General features: G+C 41.8%; 1 protein-coding gene across 3 annotated transcripts in view; it reads left to right on the top strand.

Moving 5' to 3' along the window:
- The window catches only part of OMA1 (OMA1 zinc metallopeptidase), a 44,925-nt gene extending 37,115 nt beyond the window's left edge, over positions 1-7,810 (top strand). For all 3 annotated transcript variants that reach the window (XM_080922148.1, XM_080922149.1, XM_080922147.1), the window contains one exon: positions 7,351-7,810. In XM_080922148.1, coding sequence (XP_080778274.1) covers positions 7,351-7,563 — 213 coding nt within the window. In that variant the 3' untranslated portion in view covers positions 7,564-7,810. The remainder of the gene's footprint in view (positions 1-7,350) is intronic.
- Positions 7,811-23,255: the final 15,445 nt, after the last annotated feature.

The following is a 23,255-nucleotide window of genomic DNA, read 5'->3' on the forward strand; positions in this document are numbered from 1 at the left end:
AACACAGGTATACACATACACACATGCACATACACTCACACACATATGCACATACACATACACACATACTCACAAACATATTCTCTCTCACACACATACTTATACACACACTCTCTCACACATATACACTCACACACATATACACCCCACACACTCTCTCACAGGTTAAAAAAAGAAACTAAAATGGGATGACTAGAGAAAGGGGTCCCAGTGAGCACCTACCTGACTTTACTCAGGGATGAGATGCCAATGGAGGGTTCTGAGCAGAGACTGAAGATGTGTCCTGACTTGAACGAATTTTATTCTGGAGGAATTTGGCATAATTTATTCAGAAAATAAGCTGCTTCCCTTCTTGTTTCGGTTTGTTTTTGCTTTATCTTTTGCTTTTAAGTTAGGGTCCTTTATGTAGTCCGTCTCTTGGAACACACCCTGTAGACCAGGCTGGCCTCAAACTCCGAGGCACGCTTTCCTTCCTCTGCCATTCGTATGCTGGGATTAAAGATATGTGCCACCATGATGACTTTTTATTTTATTTTTAAATAAAGATAGGACTCCCAAAATAGGAAAAGGAATACCCTTACTTTTTTTATAATGTGAATTCTGGGGAAAAAAGCAATATGTACAAATGTCTAGTTAAATATAATCATGTGGTCCACTAGTATTTGAAAATGATAAATATAGGTTTGTAGTAATAGTATTATTTGTTGTTGATAAGCTGATATGATATAATTTTATTTACTTGAAATAATCAGTTAGATTTAGGAAGCATACTCCACATATTTTGGTTACCATAACAACTTGAGTGAAAAACTGAAGAACAGATGTTGTGCCAACCTGTTGATGTTTCATAGCATGGGCTTCAGAATTACAGTTATGCTGTTTAGACTTCAAGTTTATGTACATCATAATTTGTCCTTGAAAGAAATACCTTATTTAAGTATTTTATAAAATATGAATTGCTGTGAATAACAGAAATTTGTTGAAAGGTTTATTTTGAAATCAAAAGTCTTCAGATGATTTTTCTGTGTCCTCCTGGCTTTCTTCCTCCTGCTGTTGCTCTTCATGAGGGCACGGGGGTAAGCAGTGATAGCAGGGCTGAGAACATTCAGTCTGGGATTGTTGAAGGTATATAATTATAATCATAATTTGAGTGGAATTTGTTTCTAAGTATTTTAATTGTAAACAACGTTCCATTTCTAGGCGTGAGAGTCACTTGGTAGCAGGCTGTAAATGCATTAATTTTAACCTCATTTTGTTTTTAATCCTTTAAACTTTCCGGCAGCTGGGAAGTTGAACTCATGTGTAAATCATTCTTATGCATTTGTAATTGGGTAAAACAAATGAATAAATCATTAATATTGTACATCTTGTGAGCACAGAATGTAACTGTTAGGAATTACCATGAAATGTCATTGTTGGCCATGTGTGAAAACATACACCGCTCACTGTACTAAATCCCATTTGTCTGGCATGGACACTGTAGGGGAAGCGAGCAGCAGCTCCTGCAATTGAATCAGCCTCTGAATCATATGAAGCCAGAAAGTCTGACAGTAACACTGTCTAAACCCTTAAAAAACAACATTACGGCTGAAATGAATGGACCATTAGAAAAAAATTGCTTGGAAGGATAAGGCAAGAGCGAGTAATGATATATGTTTAAAATGGTGGTGACCCCAACCCGCCTCGGCACCAATATCTTGCTTTCTGTTTTCAGCAGGAGCTTTTAATCTAATCACCAAGCCCTCTGGCGTTCCCCCCTTTCCTTCATTTAGTTATTATTTGTATTTTATGGATAAATAATTTCTGTTTTACTTGATGTGCAGCATGTAGAAAAATCCCAGTGTATGCTAGCAGTTGGCTCATATTTAGCTGTTACTGGAAATAAATGCAGCCCGAGCGTTAAAAAAATACATGTGTGCTCATTGTTCATTCCTCATTCCTTTTAACCTTTTGAAATACTGTTTATGGGCTACAACATGGTGTGTGATGTTTGTACACATCGTGGAATGGTCAGGTCAAGCTAACAAGCAGGTCCATTGCCTTACAGTTTTGGAGGGTGACAGCCCATGCCCTCACTCTTGACAGTTTCAAGTGTGCGCTGTTTCTGGTAGTGGTGTTGACTGCTCAGTGGCACTCAGAACTTCCTTCTTTTACCTCACTGAAATGTCACACCCTGACTAGCCTCTTCCCATGTCTTCCCTGGTGGTCACCGCCCTCAGCTTCTGTGAGCTGCTTAATTAGGTCCCCATGCGGACCACACCATGTCCTTCAGATTCATCTGTGTTGGGAAGACTACAAGACGGCGTTGTTCTGTTTGCATTGTTTTCTGGAACTTTGCTCTATAGAGGAAGGAGGCTCACCCTGATATTGAGACTGTCCTCTGAACGTTGCCTGTGCCATACTGCCTAGGAAGCTAGGATTTCCTCATTCTTCTAGTAGTAGGGATTGACTATAGAAAGTTTTGTTAGAAAACCTTGTCCTTTCTTCTCATTCCCGAGAGCAACTTAACCTATGTCAAAGCAGCCTGTTGGCCTTCTTTGTTTGTTTACTGAAATTTCTCAGTTGCTTTTACTTCCTAATCTTTGGCCATTTCAAAAACTAGTCAGACTTCAGTTTGCAGTGTAGTTTTTGAAAAGTAATAAATTATTTGCAAGATAAACATTTTTGAGAAGTATAATCCTGATTCATATAAATAATTTCTTATTGTTTATTTATTTATTTATCTATTTATTTTATTTATCTATGAGTGATCTATCTGCATGTACACCTGCATGCCAGAAAAGGGCATCAGATCCCAGGATAGATAGTTGTGAACCACCATGTGGTTGCTGGGAATTGAACTCAGGACCTCTGGAAGAGCAGCCAGTGCTCTTAACCGCTGAACCATTTCTCCAGCCCATCATATGAGTAATGAACCTACCAAAGTGTTTATTTAAATCATTAATTAATAAGGAAAATAGTAAAATGTTATAACTAGTATAAAGGGTAACTTATCAATCATAATGTAAAATTAGAACTCCTATATTAATGGGCACCCATTAAATCCAAAGACAGTTATATAGACTTGCAGATGGAGGAACATGTCTGTACCCAAGTGAAGTTCTACTGAAGGACAGTGAGTCTGGATTTATCAAATCCAGTAATGGGAACTGCCACCAAATAGGTTGGTCATAAATTCTGGGAATTTAAGGGACCGTGCAGGTCAAAACAGGAAAGCTGTTTGCTCTAGTATTTCTCAAACCTTACAAGGTATTGTTAGTTTTCAGAAAATTCCCTCTGGCAGATTCAGTTCTTGATGTTCTGTCGTAGACCCTTAAGCCTCAGGAAAGGATTCATCCACCCTTTCTTCCATCTCTTCTCCTCCCCTCCTCTCCTTACCACTCTTTAGCCATTCTGCAGCCATTTTGCTGCATATCAATAGGTATATAGTCAAAGAGAAACATTACTGGCTATAAAACAGCTCTATTCACAGGGCAGTAAGCAGTTGCTTCCCACCAGGCACAGTTTGCTTCCATCTCCATCGACAAATATACTTTTAATTATTATTAATTTCAAAATAACAAAAAGAAGGCAAATATTGTGTGATACTTTTAGCCAAATGATATTAGTTATCAGCTCAGGTTAAAATCAGAATTAAAATGTGTATAGACATGAAGTCTGGTTTCAAACAGTGTGTGTGTGTTGTGTGTATGTATGTTTATGTATGGACTGACACATTAGGTTCAGTTAACTCTACGAACTGCAGTAAACTACAATGATCCTCCTTAGGCTGACTTTGGAAAGAGGTAAGATGTCAATAAGTCCAGTAAAAATTTATTTTAGAAACTTGTAGAGCCATATCAAATTAGCCAAGTAAAGGGCTCCAGGTCACAATGTGGTTTTACTTCAGTCTTTGACCACAAGCATAAAATACAATTACTTGGTGACTAATTAATTCTAACATCAAAATATAAAAAGGGACATCAACTATCTGACTCATTTTATGAGCACGGATGATTTTGTTTCAACAATTTGATTAAAACATCTTTAAAAATTTATGAACTGGGATCATTAATCAGCAAACAAGGCAGGTTGTATTTACTACAAGCAACTAAATTGTTCTCCTGTTCATAGATGGCATCTTAAAGGTACAAGAGAGTGGAACCTTTGATTCCTCTCTTCCCTACGCCTCTACATCCTGTCCATGTCAGTCTGAGCTTCCTCTACTGTGCATTCAGAACTATGGTCCTTCACCACGGCCACTACCTAGGACAAGGCACCATCATCTCTCCTTGCTCCTGCTGCTCTCTCCAATTTCAGGCACCCTGACTCATTGCTTCTGTCAATGGTTTGTCTTCACCATATAAACGAAATCATCTTTGAAATGTTATTTTCTTGCCTAAAACCTTCTGCTGTTTTTTTCATGTGGTGTAGAGTAAGAATCTACCCTGTTGTAGCTACTTTCTGTTGCAGCAATAAACTAATGACCAAGCCAGTTTCAGGGAGCAGTGGTTTTATTTAGCTTACAGGTCACAACCATCAGGAAAGGGAGTCACAACAGGAATCTAGAATCAGGGACTGAAGCAGGGGTGGGTGCTGCTTACTGCCTTGCTTATCATGGCTTACTCTTCTTGTTTTCTTAGAAAATTTGGGATTAAGAGTGTATTCTGTCCACAGTTGGCTGGACCTTCCCGTATCAATCATTAATCAAGAAAGTGCCCCACAGACATACTTACAGGCTAATATGATGGATATAATTCCACATTTGAGAATCTTTCTTCCACCGTGACTCTAGCAAGCTGACAAAAGCCACCCAGCATAGTCCCATAGTCTTCCAGTCACATGACTTGGCACTGTCCATCTTGCTTACACCTGTCTTGCTCCAAGGTTTTCCTTGGTCCTGGTCATTTCACAACAAAGCTTGTTTCCTCCCTACAGACCCTTCAGTTGTGGATTTCTCTGATCCAGGCACCAGCTCCCAAAGAAGTGTTTTCTGACCCCTCAGTGTCACATAGCCTTTCCCCATGCCGTCATTTTCCCTGTTCAAACTAGAATGATCTTGTTTACTGTTGATTGACTGTCTTCTGCCTTAAAATATATGGCCCCTGTTCTCTGTGGTCTCCCTGGTAGCTCCCACACCTTCTGAGATGCCTGGTGAATACTTACATGGTTCTAGGATATAGAGTGCTGGTAAATAATAGCTAAGACACTTTACAGTGGAACCTAGCAGTGTTTGCACCACTTAGGTGATTATTTGCTGTAGGAAATTATGGCCAGTAATGAGAAGAAGATGCTCACAGGAAGGGGCAAGGTAGAAGTAGCGGTGAGCTTAGGGGTAAGTTTTGCTTTATGAACCTGTGTGACTGTGGCTAAGGCCCTGCCATCCTCTCCCCTCCTCACCACTTGGCACCTCTTGGCACTTGACACGTGCTTAGATAGTGTTTGTAAACTACCGGTGCAGAGTAAGGAACAGAATGAATAGAGCTTCCTGTGGCTCTCCCAACTGTTGGATTCTTTAAAGCTTCCAGTTTCACACTTATCTTCAGGTTTCCCCAGGAGTCTCCGAACAGTATATACTTGCTATCATATTTTCTTTCTATTCTCTCAAAAATTATAGGCTCTCCATAATATTTTTACAGCATTTATTAAAATGATTATTCATAGAATAGAATCCAGCATGCATTTATGAAGTGGCCCTTATATGCAATGCATTGAGTCAGATAGAAAATAAAGGGCCATGGAAGGCATATACTGGGTGTACATGGGAAAAGTCTTACTTTTGAAGAGATGTGAAGATTTATTTAATAGGATAGATTTGGATCTCTTAAAGGGAAGTGGTGTTAGCATACTGAAATGTAATGAAACACATAGGAAGAAAGCCCAAAATCTAGAAATTCAGAAGATTTTGTATAATCTGTGTGGGTATATATGACCTATAGTTTAATTTCTCTTGAGAGGAAGTGGAATGCAATGGCCCATACATGAGGAAACAGTGATAGGAAATCTTTATGTAGAATACAGTTTTTCTGGCAGTCATGGAAACAGCTCACACATTTTAAAGTGTATGTGTTCAGTAGAAGGTCCATTCAAAGGAGCATGCTATACAAAATTCATTAGTATAAAAAGCATACTAGACAAAAGCAAAAATTTCAACCTTTTTATTTCTAAGCTATCTCTACTTTTAAAAATAGTAAAAAAAAAAACAGTAAAAATATTTTTTAGTGAAATTTTAAGTATATATTTAAAGAACACTTGAGATAGGACCTTATTACTCCAGGCTGGCCTCACACTCACTCCATAGCTGATGATAACTCTGAAATTCTGAGTCTGCTTCCTGAATTGATTCAGTTCCAGGCATTCAGTTCCACACCTGGTCTATCCACGGTGTTATACAGTCTGTAGGTTGGGGCATGAGCTATGGTACATATCCAACTTTATAGCAGATAGAGTGTATCTCTGTCCTGAAACATTCCATGCCTGTTTATCTCCCTTTCTCCTCGTCTGGTAGCTAGGTTGTTCTTGGGGCTGTTTATGTGGAGCAGAAGTCAGAGGCCCTGCCCTATTTTGGTGGAGACTCTGTGCTGTTACATGCTGTTCTGGGTTTTCCCTGCATATGTAAATGACATGCCATGTTTCTGTTCCCTAATGTTTCAGTTTTAAGCCTTCTATTTATTTTTCACTGCAGAGAACTAGATCAAGCTCTCTTCTCACCCTTGTCAAACGCTCGCAAGCACACACGCGCACACGCGCGCGCACACACACACACACACACACACACACGCACGCACACTTGTGCACTCACGCACTGCTATCTTCTTCCCAAATGATTAAATTATGATTGGGGTTGATTCAAGATTTGTTATTTTAAACTATAAACACTAGTTGCAAACAACTTCCACAGTGAGCTACAATCACTCTTTCTTTCCCCACAGCATTTATTCTCCCAAGAGTTAAAAATTGTTGTGATCTTGATTTTTGGCTCCTTCTCTGCCATGAGCCTAGAAGGTCACAACTGTGAGCAACTTTGTTTTTCTTCAGTGTGTCCAGACATGGACATTCTATTATTTTTCTTGTGTTGAAAAAAAAAAATAAAACTTTTATAAAGTCTTCAGAGCCCGGGTAATCTGGTGCTGCTCTTAGGATCAGCTAAGGGTGAGTGGAAACCGTTTGCTCTCTTTGAGATTTGTTTACCCACCACATGGCGTTTGCACCTACACCTGCTGTATAAAAGTGATGGTTGTGGGTCAGAACATGGAAAGCGATTACACACTCACCTGAGCTAACTCCTGTTTAAGTGTACAAAAATGTTCTTCTGCTTTTGGTTGTCTTGTGCAGACCATGTGAGGAACTGTGGTGTACGCTTCTTTGTAGGCTCTCGAACTTCGGGAGGTCTGTAATTGCCCACCGCTCTCTGGACCGGACCCTCGGCTGCTGTTCAAACTTACTGTGAAACGTTTTCTTGAAGACTCAGAGAAAGAGGACCTAAACATCACTGTGAAAAAGCAGAAAGCGGATGCTCTCCCTGTTCAGAAGCAGGGGCAGGTCCCACTGACGTATGTGCTTGAGAAAAGAACTGCAAGTTGAGCTGAAATGGATGCATCTTGGGTTCCATGAGGAACACAGTGAGCCTTTTCATTCTTATGCAACTCTTAAATACGATGTTTTCAAGGCAAAAAAAAACATGGATGTTCAAAGATCAAGTCATGTATATTACAGATACATGGATTTTTCTAGATTTTTATCTTTCATGAAATATTGATGTGTTTTAATCTACTTTAAGATACTGCCAACGACAAAAACATCACAGAATAAATTGATGTTATGCATTTCAGGCTCATTCGCTCTTGCCTTAGTTTGTAGCGACTATTCTAAAGAGCTTCCTGCTCAGCCTCACATAGGCTTTGGAGTCGGCGTGGTTCTGAAATGGAGACTACAGTCTGAAAGCGGTGGACTGTGCTGAGCTGTAGGAGAGTGTGGAGAGGGGGACTGGAGGGAGCACTCTCGGGGAGACAGTTTCAGGTGGTGCTGGAGGCCGGTTCCGTTCCAGGGCACAGGAAGTGTTGCTGGTGGAGCAGGTGGCAGACTGAACTGTACAGTTGGAGGGTTGGTCTTCATGTCATGGTGATGTGGGGATTGGGATGTTCCCACCGAGGGTATCACCTGGGCAACAGGCTGGTGCTACGGGAGAACGTGGGGGAAGGTGTCAAGGTGTATATCCAGGTAAGCCACAGTTGATGACCACGTTGTATAGGAATGGAAGTAAAAATTTAAAATATGAGTTAATTAGGCAGTTTTATTTGTACTCTCAAATTGGTGAACATAGGTCTCATCTTTTACAGGGATGGTTTTCTTAAAAGACATTAAATAGATACTTTGTTGGAGCATTAGAAGTGCAAAAACATATTTTTTTTTATGAGTGACTGCTATGGGCTGAGGCCTTAAAATATTTATTTTACTTTTAATTACGTATATGAGTGGGAAGTATATGTAGCTTCATGTGATGTCCACGGAGGCCAGAAAGAGTATTAGGTCCTCAGAGCTGGAGGTAGAGCTGGTAGTGAACCACCTGATGTGGGTGCTGGGAACTGAACCTGGGTCTTCTGAACGAGCAGCAAATGTTCTTAACCACTGAGCCATCTCTCCAGCCCCTGGGCCAAGCTCTTTTTATTCCAGTTATTCCAAAATCATAAGAGGTAAGATTGATGTTTCATTTTATGTTTATAAATGGGCCTGGAGAAGCTTGATACTATGTCCAGTTGCCAAGAAAGAACAGACTTATATCTCTGGTTCCAGTTTACCCATTTGCACAGCTCTCAGGTACCAAAGACAAAGCTATAAAAGGACAAAGGACAAGGAACAAATTGCATTCTTGATTGTCTGTTAGCTTCAACACAGGTGAACATCATATACATATAAAATCAGAGAACACTTTGTTGTCTGCAGGATGGCTTCTACGTTGTCTTAGGTCCTTCTGTGAATCTTTATGAATGCCTTGGTGTAGGTTAAAGCGGCACAGCAGGTCCTAAAGCTTTTGAAGACTCACTTGGGATGTATCCTGATTCTCAGTTGTCAAGAAGACAGGTTTGAACCAATTTATGTCTTGTTTATAAAGTATTTCTTGATCTGCTCACAAAACGACAGTTGGAAGAGGCGTTTCACAGCAGTCATTGCCTGTTGCCGTTCTCCACACTACTGTAAATTTTTGTAAGAGGCACCCCATAATGCGTAAAGATGTTTGGAGAGTAGCACCCACATGTAAACAGAACAGCATGCCATTTGATTTCCCTGAAAAGTTTCTCAGATGTAGTGCACCACAGTCCCAGTCTTAGCTTTTCTTCTGTTGCCCTGGAAAAGCTCGGTGTGCTGTTCAGACTTCTTAGAAATTACTTACAAGTTGGCATCATGTCAGAAAGAGCATGGATAAATGAAAGGTAATTTCTTTTGGTATATACGAAAGGTTTTTTTTTTTTCATTTTTATTGGATATTTCATGTATTTACATTTTAGATGTTATTCCCTTTCCCTCCTCTTCCATGCCCCCCAGTCCCCTTGCTTTCATGAAGATGCTCCCACTCCAAACGGCCCACTCCTACCTCATTGCCCTGGTATTCCCCTATACTGGGGAAACAAGCCTTCTCAAGGCCAAAAGTCACTCCTTCTATTGATGCCAGACAGTGCCATCCTCTGTTACATATGCAGCTGGAGCCATGGGTCCCTCCATGTGTATTCATTGGTTGGTGTTTTAAACTATACAATCAAAGAAACATTTGATTTTATCTCAGGATGTCCTGGAGTCTCTTTAGGATAAATTAAATAGCAGTTGACTGTAAGATACATTCAAGTTCTTCAGTGTTAGGTACTTTTCATTGTATAACTTCTGTTACTGTCCTTGTTTTCCTGTGAATATAACATGTAGATGTTGGGCAGTTAACTCAGTTGTTAGGATCATGATAACAATAGATCCCAGGTACAAACTTAATTTAACTTCTCCTATAATCCAGATGTATGTACTTACCACTATGTGTTTATGCCTCATAGTGCTTGGCACATTATAGGCATCCAGTTAATATTTTATTTCTATTATATGATCAATATAAATAATTTGTTCAAAAGATTATTTTTAAAGGAGAAGGAATGATACTTTGTGAAGTTTCTGCCTGATACCCAAGAAGTACCTGTGGGTCCCAAGAAATTTCCTCATTTCTTCATTGGTAAAGTGAGCACAGTAAATCCTCAGACTCTAAAGCAGTTCAGCGAGAGATACCCATAAAGCATTCAGTGTAGACTAGAGTTCTGAGCACAATCCAGTTCACACTACTTTTATTGATGCTCACTTTGGGCTAAGTGCAGTGCTAAAAGCACTGTTGGACTCACTGAAATCTCATATAGGGTAGATGAATACCACACTCATTCCCCCCTGTGGATCAAAAAACTGAAGTTTAGAGGGATAATGAAAACTTCTTTGGATTAACCTATTAATAGATAAAGGAACACTTTGTTTTCTAGTAAGAACAGACAGACAAACTCAAATTCCATCAAGAAAAGTCTCCTTTAATAAAAACGTCCCAGAAGAGTACTATCTTGGGATACAGTTTAATACATAGCATCATGATGCCATCAGTGTTTCCGAGCTCTGGCTCGGATGATATCAAAATGGCTGCCAGCAACTCCCAGGGCTAATGCTTTGTTAGTATGAAGGGTGACTGCCCACACAGCCACTGAAACACATTCAACACTATGTCCTGAAGCAGTCACTATGGTAGCAGCTGTGATCATCCTAATTGTCTTGGACCTCATACAGAGCATCCAACATTTTGACCGAGAATGGGTGCAGTCTCCAGCATCCAAACAGATCACAGGGTTGGAGGGTTGTGGCCACAGGGCATCTAGGTTGGTCAGTGAGTAGCAAGCCTAGAGTTGAACTCTGCTGTGTTTGGTTTCTTTCAGCAGGCAAAGACAGACTTTAAAAAAAAAAAAAAAAAGTGAATCTGAGCAATAATGATGTCACGCTGCTGTTGTAGTAAGCTTGCATTTGTATACTTTCTTAACTGTACAGGTTTGCTTTAATCTGAATCATGCCTTTGAAACCAGCCTACAAGACTAAAAGGGTAAATGCTCTGGACTCAGGGAAGAACTGCAGGTACTGGGTGAGTTGTCTAGCGTCGCCTTCGAGAGCTGAGCTGGAGTTGGAATAAAAGGCTGGTGTTGTTCCTTCTGCAGTACTGCATTCTTGTGAGGAGAATACTGCTTCCATTTCTTTTTAAGTCTAGGACGCCAAACTGGAAGGTGTGTTCAGCACTGCTTGTTTGTTGATGGCATAGCTATGAGCCCAACCCCCATCTTCTGCCTCTGAAGCCTGCTTCTCATCCGTATATGCCTTCTCCCACGGGAAGTGCTCCTGTTCCCTCACTTTGGGACGGCAGAGCCGACACTTCTCCCTTATTTAAAAGCGTTCACTTAACTGCTCTATGATGTGTAGAGAGAAGAAGCTCTCCCAAGCATTTTCATACCTGTAAAGGGTAAAGTGCTTGCTGCTCCCCTTCTAACGTGTTTTTATTGGAGCCCAGAGAGTTCTTCAGCAGTGCCGAGAAACACCTGGCTCTCTGTGCCTCAGTTTCTGGAACATCCCTATGTGTGACCAGAGTTTCTTAGAGGCCTGCCTATTTAGGAGTGGAGACACTCGAGGGGCACACGTGTAGTACAGTTCCAGGCATGCATAGCTCTGTGATACCAGCAGTAGGGTTGGGTGAAAAGATGGGTAAGGTGATGCTGAGCAGGCTGGAGACTCATGGTTCCTGCCCCTGGAGCAAGTGAGGAGGCAGGGCTGAACAAAGGCAAGTGGCTGGCATGGAATTCACCATCAGCGTTTGTTGCCTGCTTTGTTTCACACCCATGCCTATGCTCTACCTACATTCAGACACCATTCACAGAAGAAGTCAGGGGTCAGTGCCGAAGGGAAGACCCCTTCTTGCCAGAATGCTATATAAGACAGCCTTTTGTATAAGGAAGCTCACTTCAAGAGAAAGTCATGAAGTAGTCTAGTCAACAGTTTTGTTTTCCTCTCCAGACAACTTAAGGTAAACTTGACCCCATTTGCATATTCTCTGCTGGTTGAGTCTCCCCGAACTGTTCCCAGTAACCCAGCAGAACTGGGGATCGATGAATCCTGAGGCCAACCTCAGTGATACCAGAAAGACAAGTACAGTTTTCATGGCCAATTTTGATTTCTCTTGTTAACCAAACTGTTGACAGCTTTATTCGTATTAGTTGCATTTCTTATTGCTGAAGGGAATTTAAGGAAAGACTTTAGTCTGGCTCACAGATGTGATTTGAGGATACAGTCGATCATGGTGGGGGAGGCACCTAGTCTCATTGTTTCTATAGTCAGGAACCACAAGGAGGGGGAGGGAAGTGAAAGGGAGAGAGGGATGAATACAGGTGACACCAAAGAGCTGCCTTTCGCCTCTCCAGAGCTGAAGCCAGGGTGACAAGTTTTGACACAGGTTTTGAACCCACTCAGAGAACTATTCATTGAGACTGGTGTGAATAAAACACTATGGCAGTATACAGCAAGACAAGCCTAGCTGTGGTTCGTTTTCAAAGACATCACTGAGGGTGAACAGAAGTTCCCCCTGGGTACCTTCTGTTAGCAGTTCTAATAATAGTAGGCACGGGTAATAGTTAATATGATATGAGATGTATCTGGGACCTTCTTGAACACACAAATGGATGTGTTTGGAGGGGGTCTGTTTTATATACTAGTCAATAGCCCTTCCTCCTCTTTTCCAGCAAACTGTATTCCCAGGTGGCAGTTTGTTCTGCCCAAGACAAGGAATCATGAGCACAGTGCTCTATACCAGCCAGGAACTGATCTAGAAGCATTGCGTGGCTAGATTGGCCAATTGAAAATAAAGCAAAGCAAATGTTTTTTAGGGGCAGCATTTTCTTCTTCACTCTTACGAGACGCTATGGACAAGGCTGTCTTTGTGTCTTGTTTGTATCTTTGTGTTCCATGAGATGCTGCCCCAACATCAGTAAGTGTCTGGGCTGCCACTGGTATTTTCACCCTTGTAAATATCTCATGGAATGAGAGGTTTAATAATTTCATTATTTATGCTGTTGTTATTTGGTTATTCTCTTCATTATACAATGGAGTATTTATATGAATGAGCTAATAGTCATATGGTTTGGTTATACAAATGAGAAAACCAGGGATTAAGAAAAGTTATTAATTAACATATATCATACATTAATAGATGGGAAGGCTTCAACACATGTCTCCCTAAGCCTAAGATCTTCTTGCACTTGTTCTGCTAGGGTCAGTCCAAGGTCCAGGAATTATATATCAGGAACAACTGTGCTGGTCAAGCAAATAAAAAATCTCAACACTGGCCAGTTTGCTAGACTAAGGGAATTCTTAGTTATTGTAACTGTCTAAGTAAAGACAAGACAGCCATCTGTCAGGGTTGCTGGCACAGAGACTCAAGCTCTAAAGGCAAAGGAAATAAAGATAGCCTATGACTGACAAGCAACACCCCATAAATGTGTCCTGGAATGGAGCCAAATGAGCTCAACGAAGAGAAGAAAATGATGCTTTCTTAGTTACTCTTCAATTACTGTGAAGAGATACCATGACCGATACGACTTATAAAAGAAGGCGTTAAATTGGGGCTTTGCTTACAGTTTCAGAGGATGAGCCCATGACCTGCGCAGCAGCATATATATAGGCATAGGGGAGGGAGGAAGGGAGGGAGGGAGGGAGGGAGGAAGGAGACAGAACCTTGATTAAAACTTTAAAGCTTACCTCCAGTGACACACCTCCTCCAGTAATTCTCTAGTAAGGCCTTATCTCCTACTCTTTCTTAAACAATCCACGGAATGGATTAAATCTATGAGCCGATAAAGGCACTCTCATTCAATCCCACACAGCTGCAGACTTGGCACACTAGAGTTCTGGTATGATGGCATGGTGTTCAGGCATCTGAAACACTAGGAGATGGGTCTGATGGCTCTGCTTCTCCACCACAGAGGGCAATGACATCACAAATATAAGCTTCAGGTGTGGGTCTCCATTAAAGTGCCAGATCAGCTACTTCCTCACTACAAACCTTGGCTCCCCTCATCAAACGGGGAGATGGGCTCAATGTGCTTTGCAGCTTCACTGTAAAGAGTAAATGAGGTGGTACCATACTGCCAAAGGTATGTGTTAGTGACCTACTGTGTGCCTTAGGTTTGTGCTCATACCCTGTGAGCTGGCGAATACTCCCCATATTAAAATACTTAGTAGTCATTGTTTAGAAGAGTTTCCAAGCCTTCCTCCTGTCCTACTCCAGCAAGGGAACAAGGAAAAACATCCATATATGTATCCAGATAGGATGCCATCTATCTATTTTGAAATAAATTGAACTCTTATCTAGGGAAGTAGAAGAAATGACTCCAATGGACAGAGTTTCTAGCAAGACAAATCCCCCAATGTCCTCTCTCTGCCACTGCTCAATAACGGTGCTTGCTATAAATCAGAGAGCTTCTTTATCAAGTGCCTTGGAAGCACTTGGGGCCGATTTAGTCCTGGAGTGAGATTAATCACAAATGCTGCTTTAGCAAGAGCACTGGGCGTGAGTGAGAAGGTTTGGTGATTCACCAGTTGTGATAGCTGGAGTTTACAGAACCAAAGCCTTAAGTTTTTAGGCATTTCTTAGCTTAAGAAAAATGATCCCTTCCAAGAATAGACTCTTATCCTTAACAATGGCTCAGTGCAATGAGAAGCAACTGATGTTTTTGGAAACACCTACTGTGTGTGGCAGGCTTCTTTAATTCCCAGAATACCTTTGAGGTAAGTTTGATTGGCTTTGCTTTGCGTATGAGAAAAGGGAGGCCCATCAGTGAAGTGACATGTCAGGGTTGTGTAGTGGCTAAGCAGCGAGACAATGCAATGAAGATCTGTTTGATTTCAATGCTTTACCATAAAGTTTTAAAAATAGACCAAAGCCCTATGTAGAAATCAATAAATGAATGGAACTGGGTTGTTGTGGTGCACATCCTACAACTTATGACTGACATATTCTATTATGACTCAGTTTTAGTGACACTACTCTGTACGAATTTTCTCCAACGTGTCATCTTAAAAATGTATGTATAGAATGAATGAATGGATGGATGAATGAATGAATACATACCACCCAGGAAAAGTACATTTCTGTTTCCTCTCTGCTCATAGTAGGGCAGCTATAAAGTGGCATGGTAGGCTCCTTCTTCAGGAGGCCACCTGCAGGGCTGTGGTTGATGAATGCCCCATCAGCTACACTTTGATCCTCTCCAGTGCTTCATCTAGTGCTTTCAGCTAGAGGAGGGCATGCATGTTGAGCAGCCAATGAGACTCCAAGTCACAGAGCTTTAGCAGTCAAAAGCTCCTTCTTGTCTGTGCTCCTTTCTTACTCTCCTCCCATACATGTCAGGGCCACAGCTTGATCTGAAGTTCACCTCCCCAACCTCCTTCGTTATTTGTAAGCATTTCTCTAACAGGTATTTGACACACCTAATTCCATCTTGGTATTTATTTGCATCTTGGAAGATACTAAAGGACAGATATAGTGTTTCTGTCACCCAAAATAAATATTTTCACCAAATATTTATTTGATATAATGCTACCAAATAAAAATATGGCCAAGAAAATGAATAAATTAGAGATTAATGCAAATATGTCTCAAGGACAAAATGAACAGTTACTGAGGTTCAGTATAGATACTTATGTGAAGTTCTAAACAACTTAATGTACACATTAATAAAAGTGCAGATATACACTAAAGAAGATTAACACCAAATTCAGTGGAGAGGCTGCCACTGAGTATGTCATGGTGAAAGGTTTGGTACTTAATGCTATATGGTTGACACACAACTGCTCATTGTACCTGAGCTTTTTACTGTGCCAGAAGTCTTTAAGAATAAAGAAACAAACCATATTAAATCATACGCAGCAATTTACTTCTAATGAGAAGCAGTAAAATGATTTGATGCTGGATATGTTGGGGACATTTTGAATCTATGCTGTCATACCCCAGCCCTTTAGTCTTTGTCTATTGAGGGCTTTACTGCATGGGGTAGCAATGACTTCTTTTTACACTTGTCTCTCTTTTCCTCTCTCTGACCACCATTGGAGCATGAGCTCTGCACAGGAAGACTCTTCATTTCTGAAACACCCGTGGCTACAGTGGCTGTAGAACCACAACGTGTGCTCATTGTGCTTTTAATAATCAGCAGATTCAAGCATGGCCTGGGGAGATGATGGACGGAAGAACATGCGTAACTGTTTTCCAGAATAGCCAGAAAGGGAGAGGCTCTGTTCTTTAGTACTGTACATTTGGGCGATAGGTCTGCTGTGGGTGACTGTTGGAATGACTGGTACCTTTAAAAGAAAAAAAAAAACTACACTGTGACAACTTACGATTTGGGTACTGTCTTTTTTTTTTTTTAACAGATATTTAAATTGAAACTCTGCAAACCTGTAACCAATGAAAGTCATTGACCCACTGATTGCCAGAGCCAGGTTCACGTGAAGTTCTCTCTTGAGGCACTGCATCTGGGTTAAGGCTACAAGTGTGTTTACCAGCATACTGAACTATACAAAGTCTCTTATGTCACAAGGTTCTTGTTTCTGTTATTTGAGTGCAATGATAAGATATACAGGTTAAGACCCATCCTGGAAAATCTAGCTAGTGGAGATACAGGTGCAGAAGTGGGTACCAATGCTTTGATGAGTTGTAATGGTTAATCTTCATCGTCAGCTTTCTTGAATTTAGAATCACCTAGGAGAGGCCTTTGGACACAGTGTAAGTATATTTTCAGAGAGGTTTACCTAAAGAGGGAAGACTAGGCCTGACTGGACAGCACAACCCAGGTCAGGATCTTTGACTGCATCAGGAAAAGGGAGAGAAAGCAAACTAGGTACCTGTATTCATCTGGTGACTGTAGACACCATGTGACCAGCTATGACCAGCCAGCCACCTCACACTCGGACCTCTATGCCTTCCAGTCACCATGGACTGTCCTTTCTTAAATTTGGGCCAAAATAAATCGTTTTTCTCTAAGTTGTCTTCATCAGATATTTTGCTACAGCAATTAGAAAAGAAACTAACACCAAATTTTTGGTACCAAGGATTGAGACTGTTGCTGTGACAAACTTGAGCATGTATTCACAGGCCTTTGGAACTGGTTTGTAGGTGGGATACAGAAGAATTGGTAGCTGTGGACTAGATACAGCTTAGATATGTAAGCAGAGTTTAGTGGGTTAGTCTAGTGGGAAAACCAGAATGCTAAGAGAAATGCAGAAAATGGGGTTGTTCTGTCTCAAGGAGTTTCAGTGTGGGACAGGGATGGGATTGAAAATGTGATCAGAAACCATTCACATTACATTCTGGCAAAGAATGGTTATGCTATGCCATGTTCCAAAAATCTGAGTGAGCCTCAGTTTCATAGGAACAGACTACCTTGTCCCAGGGAGAAAATCTCAAGGCAGGAACATTCAGGCTGTTTCCTGGTTCCTGTCACTGAACTTACTGATGTTGTAAATGAGAATTCAGAGCAGGAAAATGGGGGGATGTATAGTTTTGTGGGGAGAGGAATGCGAGCAAGGTTAATGTTACAGACAAAGAAGGTCCAGAGAAACATCTGTGCTTTTTTTAAAAAAGTAGTGCAATTGTACTAGGAAAACAAGTAAGGTACCTTGAGGGCACAACCCCACTCATCAAAGACCTTGGATTTTAAAAGTACAGTTTGTTCCAAAGGAGGGAGACCAAACAGAATGCCCCTGAAAGGGTCCCCCACTGGAAAACAAGTGCATATGGAAGTTTTTCCTAGATTCATCAATGAAGGTGAACAGAAACCACCATAGTTGTGGTAGATGGGGCCCAGATTGCATCTCAAGCTGTCAGCAGAATTTGGCTTTGTCTGAATGGTACTACTTTTCTAGGCATGCAAAGTTCAATAATTAGTTAGTCATGGTGACTTTAAGAAAGACTAGAAAGACTCCAGGGCCACACAATGTGGCAGGGTTGTATTTCCATCTGGAGGTCCGGAGAACACATCACCTAGAGCTGTGAAGGTGAAGCCTAAGTTGTATTGGAGAGTACATGATATTAGAGATGTAGACCATGAGATATCAACTGGGTAAGGAGCAGGCACAGAGTGGATCCAGGACAAGGGAGCCTATATGTGCTCCATGGTAGGCATGGAGGGGTGGGGCTACTGAAAGCTTTTGAGCCCAGATGATACCATCAAGAGTTCTAGATGCCAAACATGGAGCTTCAGAATTCACTCTTCCCTGTTGATTGTTTTTCTTTGACCTCGTATTGTCTTGCTACACCTTATAGTCTCTGTTTTCTGATTGGTGAGGTTTATTTATGTTATCATGTGTAGGAAGTATGTAACCTACTGTATTTATTACTTTTTTATTATTTTCCTGACAGTACCTGAGACAAGCAACTTTAAAAAAGGATGAGTTTATTTGGAGTTACTATTTGAGTGTTCAGATTATGATGTATATATATTATTTTATTGTATCATTGCTGCGATAAAAGTCTGTCTAAGAGCATCTTAGGGAAGGATGGGCTTGCTTTGATTCACAGTTGGAGGTTACCATCTATCACGGCAGGGAAGACAAGGTGGTAGGAGCAGGAGGTGGCTGGTCACATTGGTTCATCAGAAACAGACAGAAGAATGCTGCCACTCAGTCCGGAGCTTTCTCTGTAGACCAGATTGGCCTTGAACTCACAGAGATCCTCCTTCCTGTACTTCCGTACACACTGAGAGTGAGTCTTCACACTTCAGTTAAGCCAATGTGGAAATTTCACAAGCATGCCTCAAGGCTTGCCTCCTAGATGACTGTACACACTGCCTCTGTGACAGTTATTTCCTGCCATCACAAGTCTACATGTCAACTTGATATCCAAATAACCTTTAAAGACACAACACTCCACACCCTCTTGGTATAGAATTTTGACCAGTTATATTATAAAATGGGATCAGTCCAACATCAAAAGTCTCCAAAGTCTTTAACATTTCCCATGTTCCTTAAAATGTCCAAAGTCTAAGTCTCATCTGAGAAGCAAGACAAATTTGTTTGTTTGTTTGTTTTTTAAGGCAGGGTCTTACTATGTAGTCCTGGCTCTCCTGTAGATTAGGTTGGCCTCAAACTCACGGAGATCTGATTGCCTCTGCCTCTCGAGTGCTAAGATGAAGTGTGTACCACCTCCATTCAGCTTCAAGGCAATCTCTTAACCGCGAGCTCCTATAAAATATAAAGCATGCTTCTAATTTACAGTGGTACACAATAAACTTTCCCATTCCAAAATTGAAGCAGAGGGTAAAGCAAGAGCTGATCAGATCAGAGAGAGACCAAAACCCAGCAGGGAACATGCCAAATCCTACAGCTCCATGTTTGGCACCAGGTCCATCATGAATCATCTGAACTGCACGAGGGTTAGGAAGCCTTGCCTCCCGACCTCTGCTGCTCACAGCACACATAGCTTCTTCCCTCTTGGGCTAGTTCCTTTCCATGCCTATAGCTCTAAAGAGCTGATGTCCTATGGGCTTTAAATCCCTAACATTCTGAGGTCTTTTTTTGCAATGTCGGCTTCATTTTCACAGCTTCATTCTGTATCCTCTTGGGACTTCCTTGAAGAAACCCAACCCTGTCATACATTGCCTGGCTTTATCCTCTCTGGAAAAGTGACACAAGCCTCCATGACACACCCCCACCCATACTGTTACTTTGATGCTTGTAAAACCAGTACCATAAGGCCAATGCTGCCAAGTTCTTTTGCTAGCTTGGGATAAAAAGTGTGGTACCACATTTTCCTCAGGCCACATTTATAGCAGCCTCTGCAAGTGCTAACCCTGGGGAAGATTCACTGGGCTGGAAAGGAATTCAATGGTGTTCTCAGTTCAAGCTCTCCTTCCTAATGAGTTTACAGTTTCACAGCTGTAAAAGGAGCCTTCAGTTGGTGGACACCATTTGAAAAATATCGTCCCAGTCTTTAATAACCATGACCTCTTTATCAGCATCTTCCTTCCTGGCAACTTTAAACTTTATCCTGCAGTGGTAAAATCGTTCATTCTCTGTTGTCACCAGGCTGTATTTTAAAAGAATATCATTTTGTCCCATTGCTACTGTCTCTCACTTAGACCTTGCTAAGAGTGGTGAGCAATAGCTCTGACCCAACCTAAATACTTTCTTGCCATGAAATTTCCTCTGAAAAATGCATTAGATTTAAAATCCATCTGCGCTCAAGGTCTCAGGACATGAGCAGAAAACAGCCAGAGTCTTTGCCTGAGTATTACCTGGGTATGACCTCTAGCCCAGTTCCCAATGGAGTCTTTGTTTCCTTCTGAAACCCATGAGCTGAGCCTCTGTGTCTACACTCTACTGGCTTTCTATCTGCTGGCCTTCTATTTTTTCATACCTGCCCCCTACAGTTGCCCATTAAGCTCTGCTTATGTAGTATTTGAGAGTTTCTAGTTCAAAATTCTTAACTCTGAACATTCTCCTCCTACAGCAAGTGGCTAAGAGGCCATAAGGTTAGGTTTATCACAGCAGTAGCCCCATCTCCTGGTACCATTTTTATCAAGTAGTTATCTTCTCACTCTTGTGATTAAAAAAATGGTGAATTAAAGCAACTTAGGGAGGAGAGTTGACTTTAGTTCATCTGTGGAAGTTACAGTCTGTCATGGCAGGGAAGGCCTGTGGCAAGAGCCTGAGGAAAGTCAGGACAGCTGCTCGACCCTCCCCTGATTTGATCCAGAAACCCCACCCATACAGTTGTAGTATTTTTATTTAGAGTGAATAGTTTCTGGTCATGAACTTTACTTAGATAATTCTCACAGATACACCCAGAGGCTTTTCTAGTCTAGATAATCTCTCAGAGGCACACTGAGGGGCTTGCCACTGGTCTATGCTATAACTTTATCAAGTTGATAGTCAATGCTAACTAGAAATGAGAAAATACACCTACCATACCGACCTTTGGGTGAGCATGTGAGACATTGTCTTGACTGATGATTGATGTGAGGGTGAGCAGTGCCACCCCTAGACGGGTGGTCCAACGAGCTTTTAAGAAAGCAAGAAGCCACTAAACAGCATTCCTCCATGAGGTTTGCTTCAGTTCCTGCCTTGAGTTTCTGCCCTGACTTCTCTGGTGGAAGATAGACTTACAGGATGAAGTAAACCCTTCCTGCTCAACTTACCTTTGGTTATGATGCTTATTACAGCAATATAAAACCTAAGTAAAGCAAGTATCCCTACCTCTGTTGTTTGCCAAACATACCTAAAACACTCAGAATTCTCAGTTCTTCACCCATATTTTTTGCATTGGTTTTGACTGTGAAACCTGGCTTAGGACCCTCTGTTTCCCACAGAAAGTTTCCCAGGGGTTTGTTACAGGACTTGACTTTGCAGTGGATGTCATTGCTTTCTGAAGACACAGTTTCTTTAGAAGTGGGCTCGAAGTCCTGTTGACTGCTGCCTTTACAGTATGTGGCCTGAGGGATGGCCCCTGCCCTGGGAAGGGCCACTTTGTAGAGTTATGTAGAGTAGCTGCCTGGGAGGTGACTGCGGTGCAGTCTGGCTGGTGTGTGCCTGCTGAGCGAAGTGTCAGGACTGTGCTTGCACACAGGAAGCAGTGGGCTAATTTGAATTCATATTGCGGTTCCAGAAGCCCATCAGAGTGGGCTATATCAGACTGTCCCACCCCGGAAGAGGGTTCATTTTATATCCGACAAAGATTCTTGGCTGGTGGAGAGAAACTCTGTCGTTTACTTCAGCTCAGATGCCACACAAATTCATGACTATAGTTTTTGCTGTTTCTTCCACGGGCTTTGGTAAGAGCTGTGGGTGTGCCTAAAGCGATTGCTTCTGCCTTAGTGAAGTCAGAGGCTGGATTTCTGTTTCTCTAAGCTCTCCCCACCCCATCCCCATGTTCAGGGATGTAAAGGAACTGGGTGTTTGGGTACTGCCACATGCATGAAAAGGGGGCTGCCTCACAGAGCTCAGGACCAGCATGACCTCTCTTGCAGACTTGCTATCATGCAAGTCCATGTCACCTCCTCATGGGGCCTGCCTAACATGCTCACATCTACTAAGTTTGCTTTGTACCTGGGACTTTACCAGATGACACCACACATTTCCCCTTTAATTTCCACAGTGGCTCAGCTCAGGGCTGAGAGGAAGGAAATTTGCTCAACAGAGGTCACTTGCTAAGAGCAAAAAGACAAAACAAGAGTCTAGACAATTGAATTCTATTCTTATGCTCCCTTTGTTATATTGTTAATTGTTTTCCCTGTATTGTGTGTTTTCCTGTCTTTACTCCCACACTGAAGGAAAAGAGGGCAGGAGTCCACTTCATTATAGTTTGTGCTGGCTTGTTTTATATCAACTTGACACAGACTAGAGTCATTTGAGAGGAAGGAACCTCAGTTGAGAAAAATGGCTCCATGAGACTGGGCTGTAGGCAAGCTTGTAGGGCATTTTCTTAGCAATTGATAGGGTATGGCTCATTGTGCCATCACTGGTGGTTCTGAGTGGATAGAAAAGCAAGCTGAGCAAGCCATAAAGAGCAAGCCAGCAAGCAGCACCCCTCCCTGGCCTCTGCATCAGTTTCTACCTCCAGGTTCCTGACCAGTTTGATGTCTTGCCTTGGCTTCCATCAGTGGACTGAGACTCAACATTCATAATCCAAAAAATCCCCTTTCTCCAAGTTGCTTTTGGTTCTGGTGCTTCATCACAGCAACAGTAACCCTAGTAACAGTCTTCCCAAACACTTTATAAATATATTAAGTGCTGTTTAAATGCCAAGTAAGAGCTATGTCCTTGAGATTCAGCAACTTCACACACTCAACCCCGAGAAAGACCTGTGTAGACAAAGATGGCTGTGTATGTTTGGTGGCACTAATGTTGTTATCCCCATGATGAAGCTGATGAGCAGTTTCAAGAAGGCATCTGGGGTGAGGGTGAGGTTTCTGCCCGGGACTCGTGAGCTGTTGTAGAATTATTGGGCAGAAAGCTCTGCTTCCTCGTTTGTAAACTGTGTTCTTTTCTGCCCTCCACTTTCCTTCCTCAGGCTCACACTGGGTACCTCCTATCTTTAGTATGTGATCCTTGACTTCTCTGGCTCTAGTGCAGGGACCACTTGTGTTTTCACCTCATCCTAGCTCTGGTCTATTTACCTTTGACCTCTGAGACCCAGTCCGCAGATGATTCTAGCAGGCAGCCCTCCACCGCCTTTCCAG

This window comes from Micromys minutus, assembly GCF_963924665.1.
Source record: "Micromys minutus genome assembly, chromosome: 9".
Classification (NCBI taxonomy): Eukaryota; Metazoa; Chordata; class Mammalia; order Rodentia; family Muridae; genus Micromys; species Micromys minutus.